Source organism: Ranitomeya variabilis, chromosome 6 (genome assembly GCF_051348905.1).
Source record: "Ranitomeya variabilis isolate aRanVar5 chromosome 6, aRanVar5.hap1, whole genome shotgun sequence".
NCBI classification, from domain to species: Eukaryota; Metazoa; Chordata; class Amphibia; order Anura; family Dendrobatidae; genus Ranitomeya; species Ranitomeya variabilis.
Window position 1 is genome coordinate 445,271,434 of NC_135237.1, and position 17,625 is coordinate 445,289,058.

At 46.9% G+C, this 17,625-nt stretch overlaps 1 protein-coding gene across 1 annotated transcript in view; it reads right to left on the bottom strand.

Annotated features, from left to right (window-relative positions):
- The window catches only part of PRKDC (protein kinase, DNA-activated, catalytic subunit), a 384,813-nt gene that overhangs the window by 321,147 nt on the left and 46,041 nt on the right, over nucleotides 1-17,625 (bottom strand). Inside the window, exons 8-10 of the mRNA XM_077270465.1 lie at nucleotides 5,468-5,523; nucleotides 5,363-5,393; nucleotides 4,384-4,541 (exon numbers count right to left, since the gene is read on the bottom strand). Of these exons, the coding sequence (XP_077126580.1) occupies nucleotides 4,384-4,541; nucleotides 5,363-5,393; nucleotides 5,468-5,523 (245 nt within the window). The remainder of the gene's footprint in view (nucleotides 1-4,383; nucleotides 4,542-5,362; nucleotides 5,394-5,467; nucleotides 5,524-17,625) is intronic.

Here is a 17,625-nt window from a genome sequence, read left to right on the forward strand (position 1 = left end):
GGGTGCATGGCCCAGGAATCCTTTTTGGACTGCAGGTACTTCGGGGTTCCCATAGAAACAGGAAACCTAAACTGAGGAGGAGAGGGGACCGCCTCCTTTTATTCTGTAGGTTTCCTGTTCCTATGGGCGGATCCCTCTCTCTCATGTGGGGTGCTGTCGTGGCGAAGGGTAAAAAATTGCTTGTAGTCGGGCATCTTTTTGCAGTAAAGGTTGTAATTTCCGTGCAGCTCCCCTTAGCGCCTCCAGATTAGGATTGTAGGTAACTACTAGAGGTACCCGGTTATTTTCTTCTTTAGTTTTGTAATGTAGCAGGTGATTCCTTGATATTCTGGTGGCTCTTGTGATCTGATTTTCAATTGTTCTTGGATGGTAGCCCTGATTCAAAAAGGTCTTTCTGAGGCGACCAAGGTGTTCATCTCTATCCATTGGGTTGGAACATATACGATTGTATCTGATGGCTTGGCTGTAGACAATGGAGTTTTTTATGTGTTTTGGATGGAAACTGTCCCATTTAAGGTATGTTGGACGGTCGATTGGCTTCTGATACAGTGATGTCTCTATTTTATTGTTCTGCAGCTTAATGATGGTGTCCAAAAAGTTAATTTCAGTGCAGGAGTAGTTGAGTGTCAAGTTCATGGTGGGATGAAATTGATTAAACTGTTCATGGAACGTCTTTAGCTGTGGCTCAGACTCCGTACAGATGATAAAAATGTCATCAATGTAGCGGTAGTACGCCAGAGGCCTGATGGGACATGAGGACAAAAAGTCGCTTTCAAGCTTGGCCATGAAAACATTTGCATACTGTGGGGCCATTTTACTTCCCATTGCTGTGCCAGTCTCCTGTAGATAGATCTTCTTGTCAAACTCAAAGTAATTGTGGGTGAGGATGAATTTTAAGTTTCGCCACAGAATTTGCATCAGTCCCTGTGTTTTCCAGGAAGAATTTGCAGGCATTTAATCCATCCTGGTGTGGGATATTGGAGTACAAAGATTCCACATCCATGGTGGCCAGGATGGTTCCTTCTGGTAGAGGACCTATTGCTGATAGTTTATTCAATAGGTCAGTTGTGTCCTGAATGAAGCTGGGTGTGTCCTTTACCAAGGGTTTAAGAACACCCTCTACCCATCCAGATACCTGCTCAGTAAGGGTGCCCACACATGAAATAATTGGTCTTCCTGGGTTTCCAGATTTGTGGATTTTGGGAAGCATGTAGAATGTCCCTGTTCTTGGACTTTCTGGTATCAGGTCATTGGCTCTTATGGATACGTCGGGCAGACAAGATACCAACTTGTTTAGTTCCTTGTAATAGTCCTGTGTAGGATCCGACTCCAACTTTTTGTAGTAGCGTGTGTCCATAAGTTGTCTGTTTGCTTCCCTCATATAGTCTCAGTCTAATAACTTTTGGGTTTTCACACATCAGTTTTTTGCCATCAGTCACAATCATTCTTTTTTAGAAAAAAATGGATCCAGCAAATGTTGTATTTTGTCTCTCCCACAAAACATGAAGCTGCAGCTTGTAACGAGCACTGTATGTTCTCAACAACAGCAGGGAGGACGGACATTGAGGAGCCGTCAAGCAGACTAGGTGGGCAGAGATTAAACGATGCCGATCGCTGCAGCGTCGCTGTTTCGTCGTTGTGTGGTCGCTGGAGAGCTGTCACACAGACAGCTCTCCAGCGACCAACGATGCCGAAGTCCCCAGGTAACCAGGGTAAACATCGGGTTACTAAGCGCAGGGCCGCGCTTAGTAACCCGATGTTTACCCTGGTTACCAGTGTAAGTGTAAAAAAAAACCAAACACTACATACTTACATTTCGGTGTCTGTCGGGTCCCCCGGCGTCCGCTTCCCTGCACTGTGTAAGCGCCGGCCGTAAAGCAGAGCGGTGACGTCACCGCTGTGCTCTGCTTTACGGCCGGCGCTGACACAGTGCAGGGAAGCGGACGCCGGGGGACCCGACAGACACCGGAATGTAAGTATGTAGTGTTTGGGTTTTTTTACATTTACAATGGTAACCAGGGTAAATATCGGGTTACTAAGCGTGGCCCTGCGCTTAGTAACCAGATGTTTACCCTGGTTACCAGTAAAGACATCGCTGAATCAGCGTCACACACGCCGACTCAGCGATGTCAGCGGGTGATCCAGCGACGAAATAAGGTGCTGGCCTTCTAGCTCCGACCAACGATGTCACAGCAGGATCCTGATCGCTGCTGCGTGTCAAACACAACGATATCGCTATCCAGGACGCTGCAACGTCACGGATCGTCGTCGTTATCGTTGTTAAGTTGTTCAGTGTGAAGGTACCTTAAGTTAAAGGGAACCTGCCACCCCCCCCAGTCGTTTCAAACGAAAAGAGCTACCTTGTGCAGCAGTAATGCTGCATTCTGACAAGCGGAAAAGAGCGCAGGCGCCGGCTATTTTGAAATCAGCGGTGAGGAGGAGGCGGCGCCCGGTGCCAAGAAGATGTGAGTGACAGCTGTGTGCTGTCTGAAGCAGGGGGGAAATGCCGGCCTACTTGACTGAGGACCAGGTATTTCGGACAAATTATAAAACTGATTATTTCTCTAGTTACAGCACCCAGAACTAAAAGAGCCACCTTGTCAGAATGCAGCATTACTGCTGCACAAGGTGGCTCTTTTAGTTTGAAACGACTGGGGGGGGTGACAGGTTCCCTTTAAACTTTCACACAGAATTGTATAAGCTGTTTTAACATGGATTCTCAAATTGAGTACTTCAGTGTCATCAGGTCCAAGAAATTTATTTAATAATGTATACTGGTTGTAGCATAAAAGCTGGTAACAGATCCGTTTTAACCCCTTCATGACCAGATGTATTTCGGTTTTTTGCTCCCCTTCTTCCCAGAGCCATAGGTTTTTTATTTTTATGTAAATATGGCCATGTGAGGGCTTGTTTTTTGTGGGACAAGTTGTACTTTTAAACAACACCATTGGTTTTAAGATATTGTGTACAGGAAAACGGGAAAAATTTCAAAGTACGGTGAAATTGCAAAAAAGTGCAATTCCACAGTTGTTTTTAGGCATTTTTTTCTTTTACCATGTTCACTAAATGCTAAAACTGACCTGCCACTATGATTCTCCGGGTCATTACGAGTTCAAAGACATCAAACATGCCTAGGTTCTATTTTATTTAATTGGTGAAAAAAAAATCCAAACTCTGTTTTAAAAAAAAAGAAAAAGTGCCATTTTCTGAGACCCGTCTCCATTGCGCGCCGAGCTGATATTTTTATTCATACCATTTTGGTACAGATACGTTCTTTTCATCTTCCGTTATTGCATTTTAATGCATTGTTGCAGCGCCCAATAAATCGTAATTCTGACATTTCTAATGTTTTTCTCGTTACGCCATTTAGCGATCAGGTTAACTATTTTCATATATTGATAGATAAGGTGATTCTGAAAGCAGCAATTCCAAATGTGTGTATATTTGATTTTTTTAATGTTTTAGTTTGAATGGGGTGAAAGGGAGGGGATGATTTGAACTTTTTTTTATTTTTTAAAAACTTTATTTTTTTTTTTTTTTTTTATTTTTTACTTTTTGCATGCTTCAGGCCACGTGCACACGCTGCAGATTACTCTGCGGATTTTTCCGGACTGATCTTGGTAAATCCGCAGGTAACCCGCACTGCGGATTTCCTGTGGAATTACCGCAATTTTTTTGCGGATTCCTATTCTGGAGCAGGTGTAAACCGCTGCGGAATCCACACAAAAAATTGACATGCTGCCGAATAAACAATGCTACGTTTCCACGCAGTATTTTCCGCAGCATGGCCACTGCGGATTTTGTTTTCCATAGGTTTACATGGTACTGTAAACTCAGGGAAAACTGCTGCTAATCCGCAGCGTCAAATCCGATGCAAAATCCGCAACGTGTGCACATACCCTTAATAGTCTCCATGGGAGACTAGAAGCTGCAGTACTTTGATTGCTTCTGCTACACACAGGCGATGATCAGATCGCATGCGTGTAGCAGAAATGCTCACTTGCTATGAGCGCCGACCGCTGGGTGGCGCTCATAGCAATCGGGCAATGACAACCATAGAGGTCTGCTGGAGATGTCTGGTTGTCATGCCGACCCATTGGTGACCCGTGATCATGTGACATTTAACTAGTTAACAGCCGCGGGTGGATCAAGATTCCATTCATGGCTGTAGCGGGCACGTCAGCTGTGTAGATCAGCTGTCACGTGCACAGAAAATTGCGGGCTCCAGCGCTGGAGCCCGTACCAAACAGGGGGAGTCTGACATCGGCGTACTATTACACCCTATTTCGGAAAGGGGTTAAATAAAAAAAACAAACACATAAAAAAACATTAAAGTACAATTGCTGTTCAGCTAATACCATAGGGTAAAAAAAGCTCACAAACCTGCTTCAGAAAGGAGTCCATGGCATCAAACGCATTTTTCTTCATTTCATGGTTTGAGTGGCCGCACCACTTAGATATAATTTCAAAAATAATTCGATAGTCTTCCATGAGATAGTTATTAAATTGGGATGCATGTTGAGTAAGAAGATTTAATGCAGCTGCAATTTATATAAAGTCAACATGCTGATTAATACAAAATATAGATAAATAATCAAATGACAGAACAAAAGAAGAAGAAAAAGCAACAAAGTATTTGAGAAAAAAAAATGAAAAAGAACACGAGTCTCAAATCCTATAATTAAACAATAATTAAAAAGATCCAACCCAAGACAATACAAATTACATACATTTAATTGGATCTCGTAGACTTGAGGTTTTTGTACTGTCTTGTAAAATCCTTCTCAGAATGGCTGTATTATCCTGATATTAATATGAGTATTTTATAAGTCCAGCTATAGAGTGAAAGATCAAGAGTCCAGGAATATTTAGTCTCCACTCACCCAACCTGGCTGACTGCTGAAGATTGTACTGAGCAGTGTGAGATCTCCACAGCAGCAGGGAGGAGGGACACTGAGGGGTTGTCAATCAATCTAAAGGAGCGGACATTAAGTTTACACTTTCTAACAGAATTATACAGCCATTCTGACATGAAAGTTCAAACTAAGTACACCGGACTCATCAGGAGTAAGATCTATTTATCATATATGCAGTTTATGTTGTGCAATCTGGTGACCAATCTGCTTTAATAAGATCTGTCAAAGCTTCAACATATTAGCAATTAAATAATATTAACTTAAAGACCAAAATAACTGAATTGGGTTTTTTTTTCCATCCCCATATATTTTATAATATAAATCATGTTATAAATATTAATAATGTGAAAAAGTAAAGTAGGAAAAAATATACATTATTATTTCTTGTGAGATAAAGCAAGAAATATGTATGCACTATAACCAAATACTGAAAAGGAAAAACTCACCTATAGGCACAGCGTATCTCTTTAGGTCGATCTACAGAAAAGAAAACACAAAATGATGAAAATAAATTATTTACTTAATTATTACAATAATGACTATTACAGTACCTGAGGATTTATTGCCTTCTTTGTATATTCAAAAATTTCTTTAGAAGTGCTGGGATCTGGTGGGAAAAAAATGTGATCTGATGTTACTGTGTGAATGAAAGAATGGCATGCATATATAAAAATGTATTAAAACCTTTTTTAGTTTTTCAGGACAACAGTTCTTTTATTATTATTATTTCTCCCTGCACTCTAATAGACAACTTTTTATTTTCTGCTGATGTTGCTTTACAACATCTTGTATTCTGAGCGACTAGTAAAAATTTGGGGATGCATATAATTAAACTGATTCATGCTAATTGCTTTTATAAATGTCAGTATCCTTTAAAAAAAAAAAAAAACAAACAAAGAAGCTGTTACACTAGATGGCAGCCCGATTCTAAAGAATCGGGAGTCTAGAATCCATATATACTTTATTTATTCAAATGTAAGAATTTGGTGGGCGGGGACCCTCGGCCTCCGACTTGGTGGGCGGGGACCCTCGGCCTCCGACTTGGTGGGCGGGGACCCTCGGCCTCCGACTTGGTGGGCGGGGACCCTCGGCCTCCGACTTGGTGGGCGGGGACCCTCGGCCTCCGACTTGGTGGGCGGGGACCCTCGGCCTCCGACTTGGTGGGCGGGGACCCTCGGCCTCCGACTTGGTGGGCGGGGACCCTCGGCCTCCGACTTGGTGGGCGGGGACCCTCGGCCTCCGACTTGGTGGGCGGGGACCCTCGGCCTCCGACTTGGTGGGCGGGGACCCTCGGCCTCCGACTTGGTGGGCGGGGACCCTCGGCCTCCGATTTGGTGGGCGGGGACCCTCGGCCTCCGATTTGGTGGGCGGGGACCCTCGGCCTCCGATTTGGTGGGCGGGGACCCTCGGCCTCCGATTTGGTGGGCGGGGACCCTCGGCCTCCGATATGGTGGGCGGGGACCCTCGGCCTCCGATATGGTGGGCGGGGACCCTCGGCCTCCGATATGGTGGGCGGGGACCCTCGGCCTCCGATTTGGTGGGCGGGGCCCATCGGCCTCCGATTTGGTGGGCGGGGCCCCTCGGCCTCCGATTTGGTGGGCGGGGCCCCTCGGCCTCCGATTTGGTGGGCGGGGGCCCTCGGCCTCCGATTTGGTGGGCGGGGGCCCTCGGCCTTCGATGTGGTGGGCGGGGCCCCTCGGCCTCCGATGTGGTGGGCGGGGCCCCTCGGCCTCCGATGTGGTGGGCGGGGCCCCTCGGCCTCCGATGTGGTGGGCGGGGCCAAGCACCTCGGCCTCCGCTTTGGTGGGCGGGGCCGCTCGGCCTTCGATTTGGTGGTCGGGGCTCCTCGGCCTCCGATTTGGTTGGCGAAGCCCCTCGGCCTCCGATTTGGTTGGCGAAGCCCCTCGGCCTCCGATTTGGTTGGCGGGGCCCCTGGGCCTCCGATTTGGTGGGCGGGGACTCTCGGCCTCCGATTTGGTGGGCGGGGACCCTCGGCCTCCGATTTGGTGGTCGGGGACCCTCGGCCTCCGCTTTGGTGGGCGGGGCCCCTCGGCCTCCGCTTTGGTGGGCGGGGTCCCTCGGCCTCCGATTTGGTGTGCGGGGACCCTCGGCCTCCGCTTTCGTGGGCGGGGCCCCTCGGCCTCCGATTTGGTTGGCGGGGCCCCTCGGCCTCCGATTTGGTTGGCGGGGCCCCTCGGCCTCCGATTTGGTGTGTGCTCTGCCTGGGGCCACTGTGCTCTGCCTGGGGCCCCATATGCTGCCTGGGGCCCCTGTGCTCTGCCTGGGGCCCCTGTGCTCTGCCTGGGGCCCCATGTTCTGCCTGGGGCCCCTGTGCTCTGCCTGGGGCCACTGTGCTCTGCCTGGGGCCACTGTGCTCTGCCTGGGGCCACTGTGCTCTGCCTGGGGCCCCATAAGCTGCCTGGGGCCCCTGTGCTCTGCCTGGGACCACTGTGCTCTGCCTGGGGCCCCATATGCTGCCTGGGGCTCCTGTGCTCTGCCTGGGGCCACTGTGCTCTGCCTGGGGCCCCATATGCTGCCTGGGGCCACTGTGCTCTGCCTGGGGCCCCATATGCTGCCTGGGGCCACTGTGCTCTGCCTGGGGCCCCTGTGTTCTGCCTGGGGCCCCATGTTCTGCCTGGGGCCCCTGTGCTCTGCCTGGGGCCACTGTGCTCTGCCTGGGGCCCCATATGCTGCCTGGGGCCCCTGTGCTCTGCCTGGGGCCCCATATGCTGCCTGGGGCCCCATATGCTGCCTGGGGCCCCTGTGCTCTGCCTGGGGCCCCTGTGCTCTGCCTGGGGCCCCTGTGCTCTGCCTGGGGCCCCATATGCTGCCTGGGGCCCCTGTGCTCTGCCTGGGGCCCCATATGCTGCCTGGGGCCCCTGTGCTCTGCCTGGGGCCACTGTGCTCTGCCTGGGGCCACTGTGCTCTGCCTGGGACCACTGTGCTCTGCCTGGGACCACTGTGCTCTGCCTGGGGCCCCATATGCTGCCTGGGGCCCCTGTGCTCTGCCTGGGGCCACTGTGCTCTGCCTGGGGCCCCATATGCTGCCTGGGGCCCCTGTGCTCTGCCTGGGTGTAGGACACTGGTGACGTCACTTATCTCCGGACATTAGCTCCGGACATTAGCTCCGGACATTAGCTCCGGACATTAGCTCCGGACATTAGCTCCGGACATTAGCTCCGGACAAAGCCACGGAAGTTGGCACAAATTGCAGGAAGTAGTATTCTAGGCAATTATATATTAGATTTTAAATATTTATATATACTGAAAACAAGACAGTAACCTTCGAGTACATGTTTTTACCAACTACAGGGATTTATTACTTGTTGGACAATATACGCAATTCAGCGTTACCGTGGTTGATGAATTTGACCGGTTCTCTGGTCAAAAAATTAGCTGGCAGAAATCCATTATGTTACCTCTAACCACTAGGAGATGTAGAGTAGAGGATGAATTCCGAAGGTTACAAACAGTATCCCAAAAGATTAAAATATATCATCTCTTTTGTCATATCTGCGGGTGACAAATAGAATATGAGGTGCCCTCCCTCTGTAGCTGGGAGAATCAATGTTATTAGAGTGATAGTCCTTCCTAAATTCCTTTGGGTATATGCACACGTATTCCTGGCCACTGCGGATTTTTACGCAGCAGTCTTGATAAATCTGCAGGGCAAAAACGCTGCGTTTTTGCTGCAGATTTATCGCGGTTTTTCTGCAGCTTTCACTGCGGTTTTACAACTGCGGTTTTCCATAGGGGCAGCTGTAAAACCGCTGCGGAATCCACAGAAAGAAGTGACATGCTGCGGAATGTAAACCGCTGCGTTTCCGCACGGTTTTTTCCGCAACATGTGCACAGCGATTTTGGTTTCCCATAGGTTTACATTTAACTGTAAACTCATGGGAAACTGCTGCGGACCCGTAGCTGCGGAAACGCTGCGGATCCGCAGCAAAATCCACATCGTGTGCACATACCCTTTATGTTCTGGGACATTCAGCCTCCATAGTCCAACACAAGGTCTTTGCCATGATTACGGTAATTCCTAGTTAGCATCCTTCATATGGGGCTAAAACCGATACAAACAAACTGACCACTCTTCAGAGGCCCACGGATGTGGCAGGGGTGGCACTCCCGGACTACTTCTTATACTACTCAGCTGGCCAACTTCACTTTCTACAACACTGGATAGCAGATAATAATTTACCTAATTCTCTACAATGCCTTGCACAATGTTTGAGTCTTCAGAGTCTATCAGGTCTGCAGACATGCTTTCTTTAGGTATCTGCAACTAACGCATGCCACAAATACCCAGTTCCCAGACATTGAAAATTCACTCATATACTCATTGCCTGATTGGAATTTTAAGGAACCAGGGGACCCAAGACGTTTTTCTCCTTTTTAAACACCCTGTTACAAAGCAAGAGATGCTCCTCATCACCATTGCTGGTTGAGGACAAATGGAGGACAGGAAATACCTCCTTATCAGAAGAGGATTTGGATGCTCTAACCTCCCCGTAATGTGTTTCACCAGCAATTAATAATAAGCTAGCCCAAATGTATATAACCCATCAATGCTACCTGACACCTAGAAACTTATGCAGATTGCCATTGGTGTGGAGAAGGGGCAGCAGATGTTATACTCCTGATGTGGTATTGCCCTCCTACAGCAGATTTTTGGGAGGTCGTCATAGCTAGCCTCATTGAGATCATACAACCCCAGGTACTAGTCTGCACTAAGGCATGGTTATTAGGAATCCTTGATGAGGAGACCTGGCTTCAACCCTCACACTATTCTCATGGAAACATTGTTTTAGGCTCTCAAAGTGATTGCCATGAGATGGATGGATAGAAAACCCCAGCGAATTTCACACTGGATCAATGTGGAAAATACTGCAGCTTTCTAAGAGGGGGTATATGAAAATAGATGCTGTCCGGAAAAATTTGAAAAGGTATGGAAGCCTTGGCTTGATTCCCATTTGACTCAAAATAGTCCCCAGGCGATGAGGAGCGTTCTCTCATGATATAACATGTGATATTTGGTGTCTGACATGGGGGTCAAATGGTTTTGGTTAAGATATTAGACCCACGATATGTTAAGGGCAGGGTTAACTTTGCCAGATAGTATTAGTGAGCAAATAGAAATGCTGATTGTTCTTTTGTTTTATGACAAATTCATTACAAATCTATGACCTTGTCAAATTGTATAATCGACAATAAAAAAAAAAAAATGCAACACCAAGAAGAAAAAGTCATGGAATTCTGGAAATTAGAAGATCAAGATATGCTAATGACATGCAAATGATAAAGTTCTTTTTTCAAAAACACTTCTATTTATTCAGTATCTAGTAAGAATGCCATATGCAGAAATAACCACACTTACACACATTGGCTGCTATTATAGGCTATGTGCACACGTTGCGGATTTTGATGCGGATCTGCAGCAATTTTGGATGTGCAGAATTGCATCAAATCCACAGTGTAGTGCACCACTAATGTTAATCAATGTGAAATCTAGAATTGGTGTGCACATGCTGCGGAAAAATCAGTGTGGATTTGCAGCGTTTTATTTTCCTCAGCATGTCAATTCTTTTTGCGGATCTGCAGTGGTTCTGCACTCATTGACTTCCATTGAGTCAAGTCAAATACGCAGCAAAACCGCAGGTGTAAAAAGATTTGCAGCTTTGCTGCGGAGTTGCGTGCGAAAAACGATGCAGATCAGGAGGAGGAAGAGTGTGTGGGCGGAGAAGATGTGCGTGTCTGTGTGCGGTTGCGTGTGTGTGTAGTCCCATTCGGCTATGTCTGCTGTCACATAGAACAGTGACAGCATTAGCCGATGATTGGATAGTAGTCCCATTATCTGGCTATGTTGAATATTAAAAAAAAATTATTATATATATATATATATATATATATATATATATATATATATATATATATATATACATATATATATATATATATATATATATATATATATATATACACACACACACACACACACATACAGTTCATACATATACACATACAGTACATACTCACCAAACAGCTAACCGACGCCCTCAATCGCCTGCAAAAAAAAAAATAAAACAATAAACCAACAGTATACTTCCTGTTCCGATGTAATCCATTTAATAATGAGTGCCCCACGACGATCTCCCGTGTAGAGCTGTCACATCGGGAGATGTGACCGCTCTACAGGGGCTCCGGTGATACAGTGACAGGAGGTATCCTCCCGCACTGTATCACACTGTCGCCTAGAGGTCACTGGAGTTCGTCCTGTCACTTGCGGCACCGCTGCATGAGAAAATTCACACGCAGCTGTAGTGCCGTAAAGCGAGAGCACGAACTCCGATGATGCACTGCGGGAGTATATCTCAGGTTACTGTATCACCGGAGGCCCCTGTAGAGCGGTCACATCTCCTGATGTGACAGCTCTACACGGGAGATTGTCGTGGGACAGTCGTTATTAAATGGATTATATCGGAACAAGGAGTATTATTTTAATTTTTTTGCAGGAGAATGAGGGCGTCGCAGGAATTACGAGTAAGAAATATGGGACACTGTGTTGTGTTTTACTTCATTAAAATACTTTATTCTGGCTGTGTCTTTATTTATCATGTAACAACTATATGATTAGTAATGGATAGGTGTCTTATTGACGCTTCTCCATTACTAAGTCTTGGGCTTGATGTCACCTTACAATACAAAGGTGACATCAACCCCACAACTATTACCCCACTTGCCACCGCTACAGGGCAAGTGGGAAGCAAGAGACTAAGTCCCGGAAAAGGCACATCTTAGAGATGTACCATTTCTGGGGCGGCTGAGAGCTGGTGTTTGCAGCCAGGGGGGGCCAATATCCATGGCCCTTACTAGGCTATTAATAATCAGCCTGCAGCTGTCTGCATGTGCATTACCCCCTTCCTAGGCTATAAACATCGGCCCCCTGTCGCTGGCTTTCCCTCTCTGGTTTGGAAAATTGCACAGGAGCCCAAGCCATTTTTTTTTTTTTTTTTTTTTTTAATTAAACCAATATTCCATTTAAGGCCAGGGTCACACTTGCGAGAAACTCGCACGAGTCTGGCACCTCAATACCTGGCACTGCCGCCGTCACTCAGGGTCAGAGCGTGCGGCTGCATGTATATTTCTATACAGCTGAACGCTCCAGTCCACTGTGCCAGCGGCAGTGCCGTGTACGGAGGTGCGAGACTCGTGCGAGTTCTTCACAAGTGTGACCCCGGCCTAAAGCAGATTGTGTGTGTGTGTGTGTGTGTGTGTGTGTGTGTGTGTGTGTGTGTGTGTGTGTGTGTGCGCGCCCGTGCGTGTTTTTATTTAACTCTTTATGTACTATTTTATTATGTTTATTACTAAACATCAAGCTTGGTATTATGGAGAGGATCACGGGACCTGGAGACAAACTGCAGAACTTTTGTTAATCTGGGGCGCCAAGAGATCCACGTCTGGATTGCCCCACTGGAGACAAATCTGATGAAAGACGTCCTGATGTAGAGACCATTCTCCCGCCACGATACCCTCGTGACTGAGAAAGTCGGAGGCCCAATTGTCTACGCCGGGGGATGTGCACTGCCGATATTGCCGAAACCTTGTTCTCTGTCCAGATAAGAATCTTTAAGACTTCAGCCATGGCCAGAGGGCTCAGAGTTCCTCCCTAGAGGTTGACATATGAAACCACCGTGGCATGGTCGGTCTGGACTCGAACTGGTAGGCCCCTGAGAAAGTCCTGCCAGTGGAGGAATGGCTCTGATCTAAAAAAAGCATTAAGCTACTTACGGGTAGCGGCATTTTTCGGAGGCCCATGACAGCACTACGAGAGAGGGGATCCGCCCTTAAGGAACAGGAAACCTACAGATACAAAAAGGGCGGCACCTCTCCCATGCATCAGTTGTATTTCAGAGCCTTGAGAGGACTACCGCGGTTAGTGGCATACAAACATACATTATATACAATTTGAAAACGAAAAAATTATTTATTAAATTGAAGCTAGACACCATACGTGAAATCTACATACTATATACAAATTAGGAAGTGCAACCCCCACGTGAAATAGGGAGGGAACTAAGGGTGCTGTCATGGGCCTCCGAAAAATGCCGCTACCCGTAAGTAGCTTAATGCTTTATTCGGACTCCCATGACAGCACTACGAGAGATTTACAGAGATGTAAGCTACCTTAGGGAGGGACTATAGCCTGCAGCACCCTTAACCCAAAGGTGAGATCAGAGGAGGACCCCAAATCCAACCGATAGTGCTTAAAGAACGTGGAAGGGGATGACCAAGTGGCCGCCTTACATATTTGTTCCACCGACACTCCAGATCTTTCTGCCCAGGATGACGCCATGGCTCGGGTGGAATGTGCCTTTAGATTCTGCGGAGCTGGCCCCCCACCCGCTGTATAAGCCATAGTAATAGTTTCCCTAATCCATCTAGCCAGTAAATATTTTGACACTCTACACCCTTTCTTTGGACCTTGGAAGGAAAGAAGCAGTGCCTCATCCTTCTTCCAACTATTGGTGACTGAAATATACTGTAGGAGAGATCTCCTAACGTCTAGCGTATGAAGCTCCTGCTCTTTAGGATTGGATGGATTAGGAACAAAGGATGGTAAAACTATTTCCTGCGACCTATGAAACCTTGTTGCTACCTTTGGTAGATATGCTGGGTCTGGTCTAAGGACTACTCTGTCAGACAGGAACTCTGTATATGGGGGAAGCCTGGAAAGTGCCTGGAAATCCCCTACCCTGCGAGCTGAGGTTATGGCAATTAGGAAGGCTGTTTTAAGTGTCAGCATTTTAATCGAGGCCTCGTGTAGAGGTTCAAAGGGGGGTTTTGTTAGTGAGGATAGAACTAAATTTAAATCCCACGGAACTGATCTATCTTTATACACTGGTCTAGTTCTACAGAATGCCTTCATAAACCTCGCTATCCAATAGTTGTTAGCTACATTACAGGAAAACAGGGCACCCAGAGCTGAGACCTGTACTCTAAGGGTACTAGTAGAGAGTTTTAGCTCAAATCCCTTTTGTAGAAACTCCAAGATTTGTTGTATTGGCACCCCTTCTTGGATATTAAATTTAGAAACGGACAAGAACTTCCTCCAAGTTCTAGAGTAGATTTTAGTAGTTATTTGCTTTCTACTCTTTAGGAGCGTTTCTACCAGGTTCGGAGAGAAGCCTTCATCTATTAATAGTGACCGTTCAAACTCCACGCCGTTAAACGGAGCGCTGCCACTTGTGGATGGGAGATCGGTCCCTGAGAGAGTAAATTCGGGATGTCTGGCAGAACCCAGGGATCCGATACAGACATCGTCCTGAGCCAGGCAAACCAGGTTCTTCTGGGCCAAAAGGGGGCAATAAGGATAACTTTTGCTCGATCCTCTCTGATTTTTCTCACCACTAGAGGAATCAGATTCAGTGGTGGGAAGGCATAAGCCAGCGGAAAATCCCATTTTATTAGAAAAGCGTCCACCGCCAGGGGATTTTCCCTGGGATTCAGAGAGCAAAAGAGTTTTACTTTCCTGTTGTCTCTGGTGGCGAACAGGTCCACCACTGGTTGACCCCATCTGTGGCTGATACAGTTGAAAATATCCTTGTTGAGAGACCATTCTCCTTGTCTTAGCGTGTTTCGACTTAGGAAATCTGCTGTTATATTTTCCTTTCCTTTGATGTGGAGAGCCGTCAAAGATTGAAAATTGAGCTCTGCCACCTGGAACAAGCGATCCGTGATCTGCATTAAAGTCTCGGACCGTGTTCCCCCTTGCCGGTTTATGTAGGCGACTGCCACTCTGTTGTCCGACAGAATTCTGACGTGCTGGCCCTGTAGATATATGAGGAATTTTTTAACAGCCAATTCAATTGCCAACAATTCCCTGATTGGATGAGAATGTTGTGAAGGGTTCCCATTGTCCCTGAACCACCATGTCCCCCATATAAGCTCCCCACCCCGAAGAGCTGGCATCTGTGGTTATTACTTGGGTGACATTTACTATCCAGGGCACCCCTGCTGACAAATTCTGTATGTCTAACCACCACCTGAGGGAGTTTAGTGTTATAGGCCCCAACGTTAATTTCTCACTTAATACGCCATTTAGGGCTCTGTCATGGAATAAAACTTCTTTTTGCAGGGATCTGGTGTGTAACTGAGCCCACTTAACAGCGGGGATGCAAGATGTGAGTGACCCCAGTAGGGACATTGCTTGCCTAAGTGTCATGGAGGGTGATTTAATTGCTTTTAACACATAACTCTGGATTAGCGCTATTTTTTCCCCGGGGAGAAGACGACACTGCTGTGTTACTGAATTCAAAATTAACCCCAGGAATTTTTGCATATTTAGAGGCTGCAATTTAGATTTTTCGAAGTTTATGATCCAACCTAGACGTTCTAGTTTAGCTTTAGTAATTTCCCATTGTGACAGACAGTGATCCACTGAGTTCCCGACAATGAGAAAATCGTCTAAGTAGGGGATTATAAGGACATTTGACTCCCTTAAATGTGCCATGACCTCTGCGATTATTTTAGTGAACACTCTAGGAGCAGAGGTTATCCCAAAGGGGAGTGCCCTGAACTGAAAATGTTGAATCCTACCCTCCATTATCAGTGCTACTCTCAGGTATTGTTGAAAATCAGTATGAATGGGTACATGATAGTAGGCATCTTTCAAATCCACCACTACCATAAAACAATTTTCAAAGAGCATTTTTATTGCAGAATTGATGGACTCCATTTTGAAAGTATGCTTTACCAGAAACTTATTGAGACCCTTAAGATTAATAATGGTTCTATAAGTATTATCTGGTTTTTGGATTAGGAAGAGGGGGGAGTAGAACCCCTTTCCTGTCTGAGAATATGGTACTTCCACCAACACATTTTTAGAACAAAGAGTTCTCACTTCCTCTTCCAGGGCAAATTGTTCAGTGGGAGATGAGCGCCAGGGTGTTAGCTTGAACTTGTCCCGTGGAGCCTGGACAAATTCAAGTTTGAGACCATGGGAAACAGTGTTTTTTATCCAAACGCTGTTTGTGATTTCTGACCATGCTGCTGAGAAATGCAGCAGTCTCCCTCCCACTGGGATTGCTAGTCATTGTTCTTGTTTCTTGTTTTCCGTCGGGTTACGGCGAAACATGAGACCTGTACCTCGTTTTCGCTTATCATCCCATCTGGATCGATCTCTGCCCGGTGAGAAGGCGCGCTTCCCTCCCCGACTGAACCTTCTTTTGTTGAAGGGACGACGGTATGCATTGAAGGTATTGGGAAACTTTTTCTTATCGTCTCCTGCCTTCTCCAGGAGTTCATCCAGGGTAGGCCCGAATAAATACTCGCCTTTACAAGGGATAGCGCAGAGCTTTGCTTTCGCCTGCATATCCCCAGGCCAGCATTTTAACCATAGGGCTCTCCTTGCAGCATTAGACAGCCCCGCTGCTCTAGCTGCTAACTTAACGGAGTCAATTGAGGCGTCTGACAAAAATGCCGCCCCCTCCTGGATTACTGGTAAAGCCGCGATAATAGAGTCTCTAGAGGCCCCTTGTTTTAATTGGGTCTCTAACTGGTCTAGCCAGACCATCATTGACCTTGCCGTGCATGTTGACGCCACCGCAGGTCTTAAGGAGCCGGCTGCCATTTCCCAGGTTCCCTTCAAGAAGGTATCCACTTTCCTATCTAGGGGGTCCTTAAGCGTTCCCATATCTTCAAACGGGAGAGAGGAACGCTTTGCTACCTTGGCAATTGCCGCATCCAGTTTCGGGGCCTTTTCCCAGTTACCCACTGCTGGGTCATCAAAAGGGTATCTACGCTTTTGCGCAGGTGGTAAGGAGCCTTTTCTTTCTGGTTTTCTCCACTCCCTGTTGATAAGTTCCTGTATCTTTTCATTCAGGGGAAAAACTCTGCGCTTTCTCTGTTCTAAGCCGCTGAACATCATTTGTTCCTTAGAGAGTTGAGGCTTGGGTTCTACTATACCCATTGTGCCTCTAATTGTCTTTATTAATTTGTCTACTCTCTCCAAGGGTAAGCAAAACCGAGCAGCGTCTTCTTCCGAGGAGGAGGATGATGCTGCTGAATCGTCCGATTCTTCGCTTTCCTTATCCACAGATGAATCAGACGTCAACTGAGCTCTCTGCTTAGAGCCTCCTGTCTGTGAAAGGTTCTTAATGGACTGTCTAACCTCCATTCTAACCATCTCCTTTAGACTGGCCGCAATAGAAGAGGATTCTTCCGCTACCTAAGGGGATAAGTAAGGCAGACTAGTGTATAAGAACTACATGCCATACCCCCTCCCCTCCTTCCAGGACCTCACCGTCTGCTGGATACAGGGGTCACATAGTTTTTTAGGGTGTGAGTCGGGCAAGGGAACCCCGCAGATGGCACACTCCCTATGCTTCGTCTTACTGACATTTTTCCTTCCCTGCATAAAACATATGAGGGGACACTAGTCACTAAGTGAACTTTCTCGGAGATCACTTACCAGTGGCTGCCCACACCCAGAGAGATACCGAAGTACGAGGGGGATTCTTCTTGGCTGACACTCCAGACCCCTGTTTGGAGGAGCTTCTGCGGCCTGAACTATCACTCCTTTTTTCGTGTTCCTTCTCCTTAGGCTTCTGGGATGCTTCTTCCAGCAGTGCAATCTGCTGATCCTGATCAGACGCCATCTTCAGTAAACTGGAGACAGAAGCCAGGAACACGCCGCTGGAGCTTCCTTATA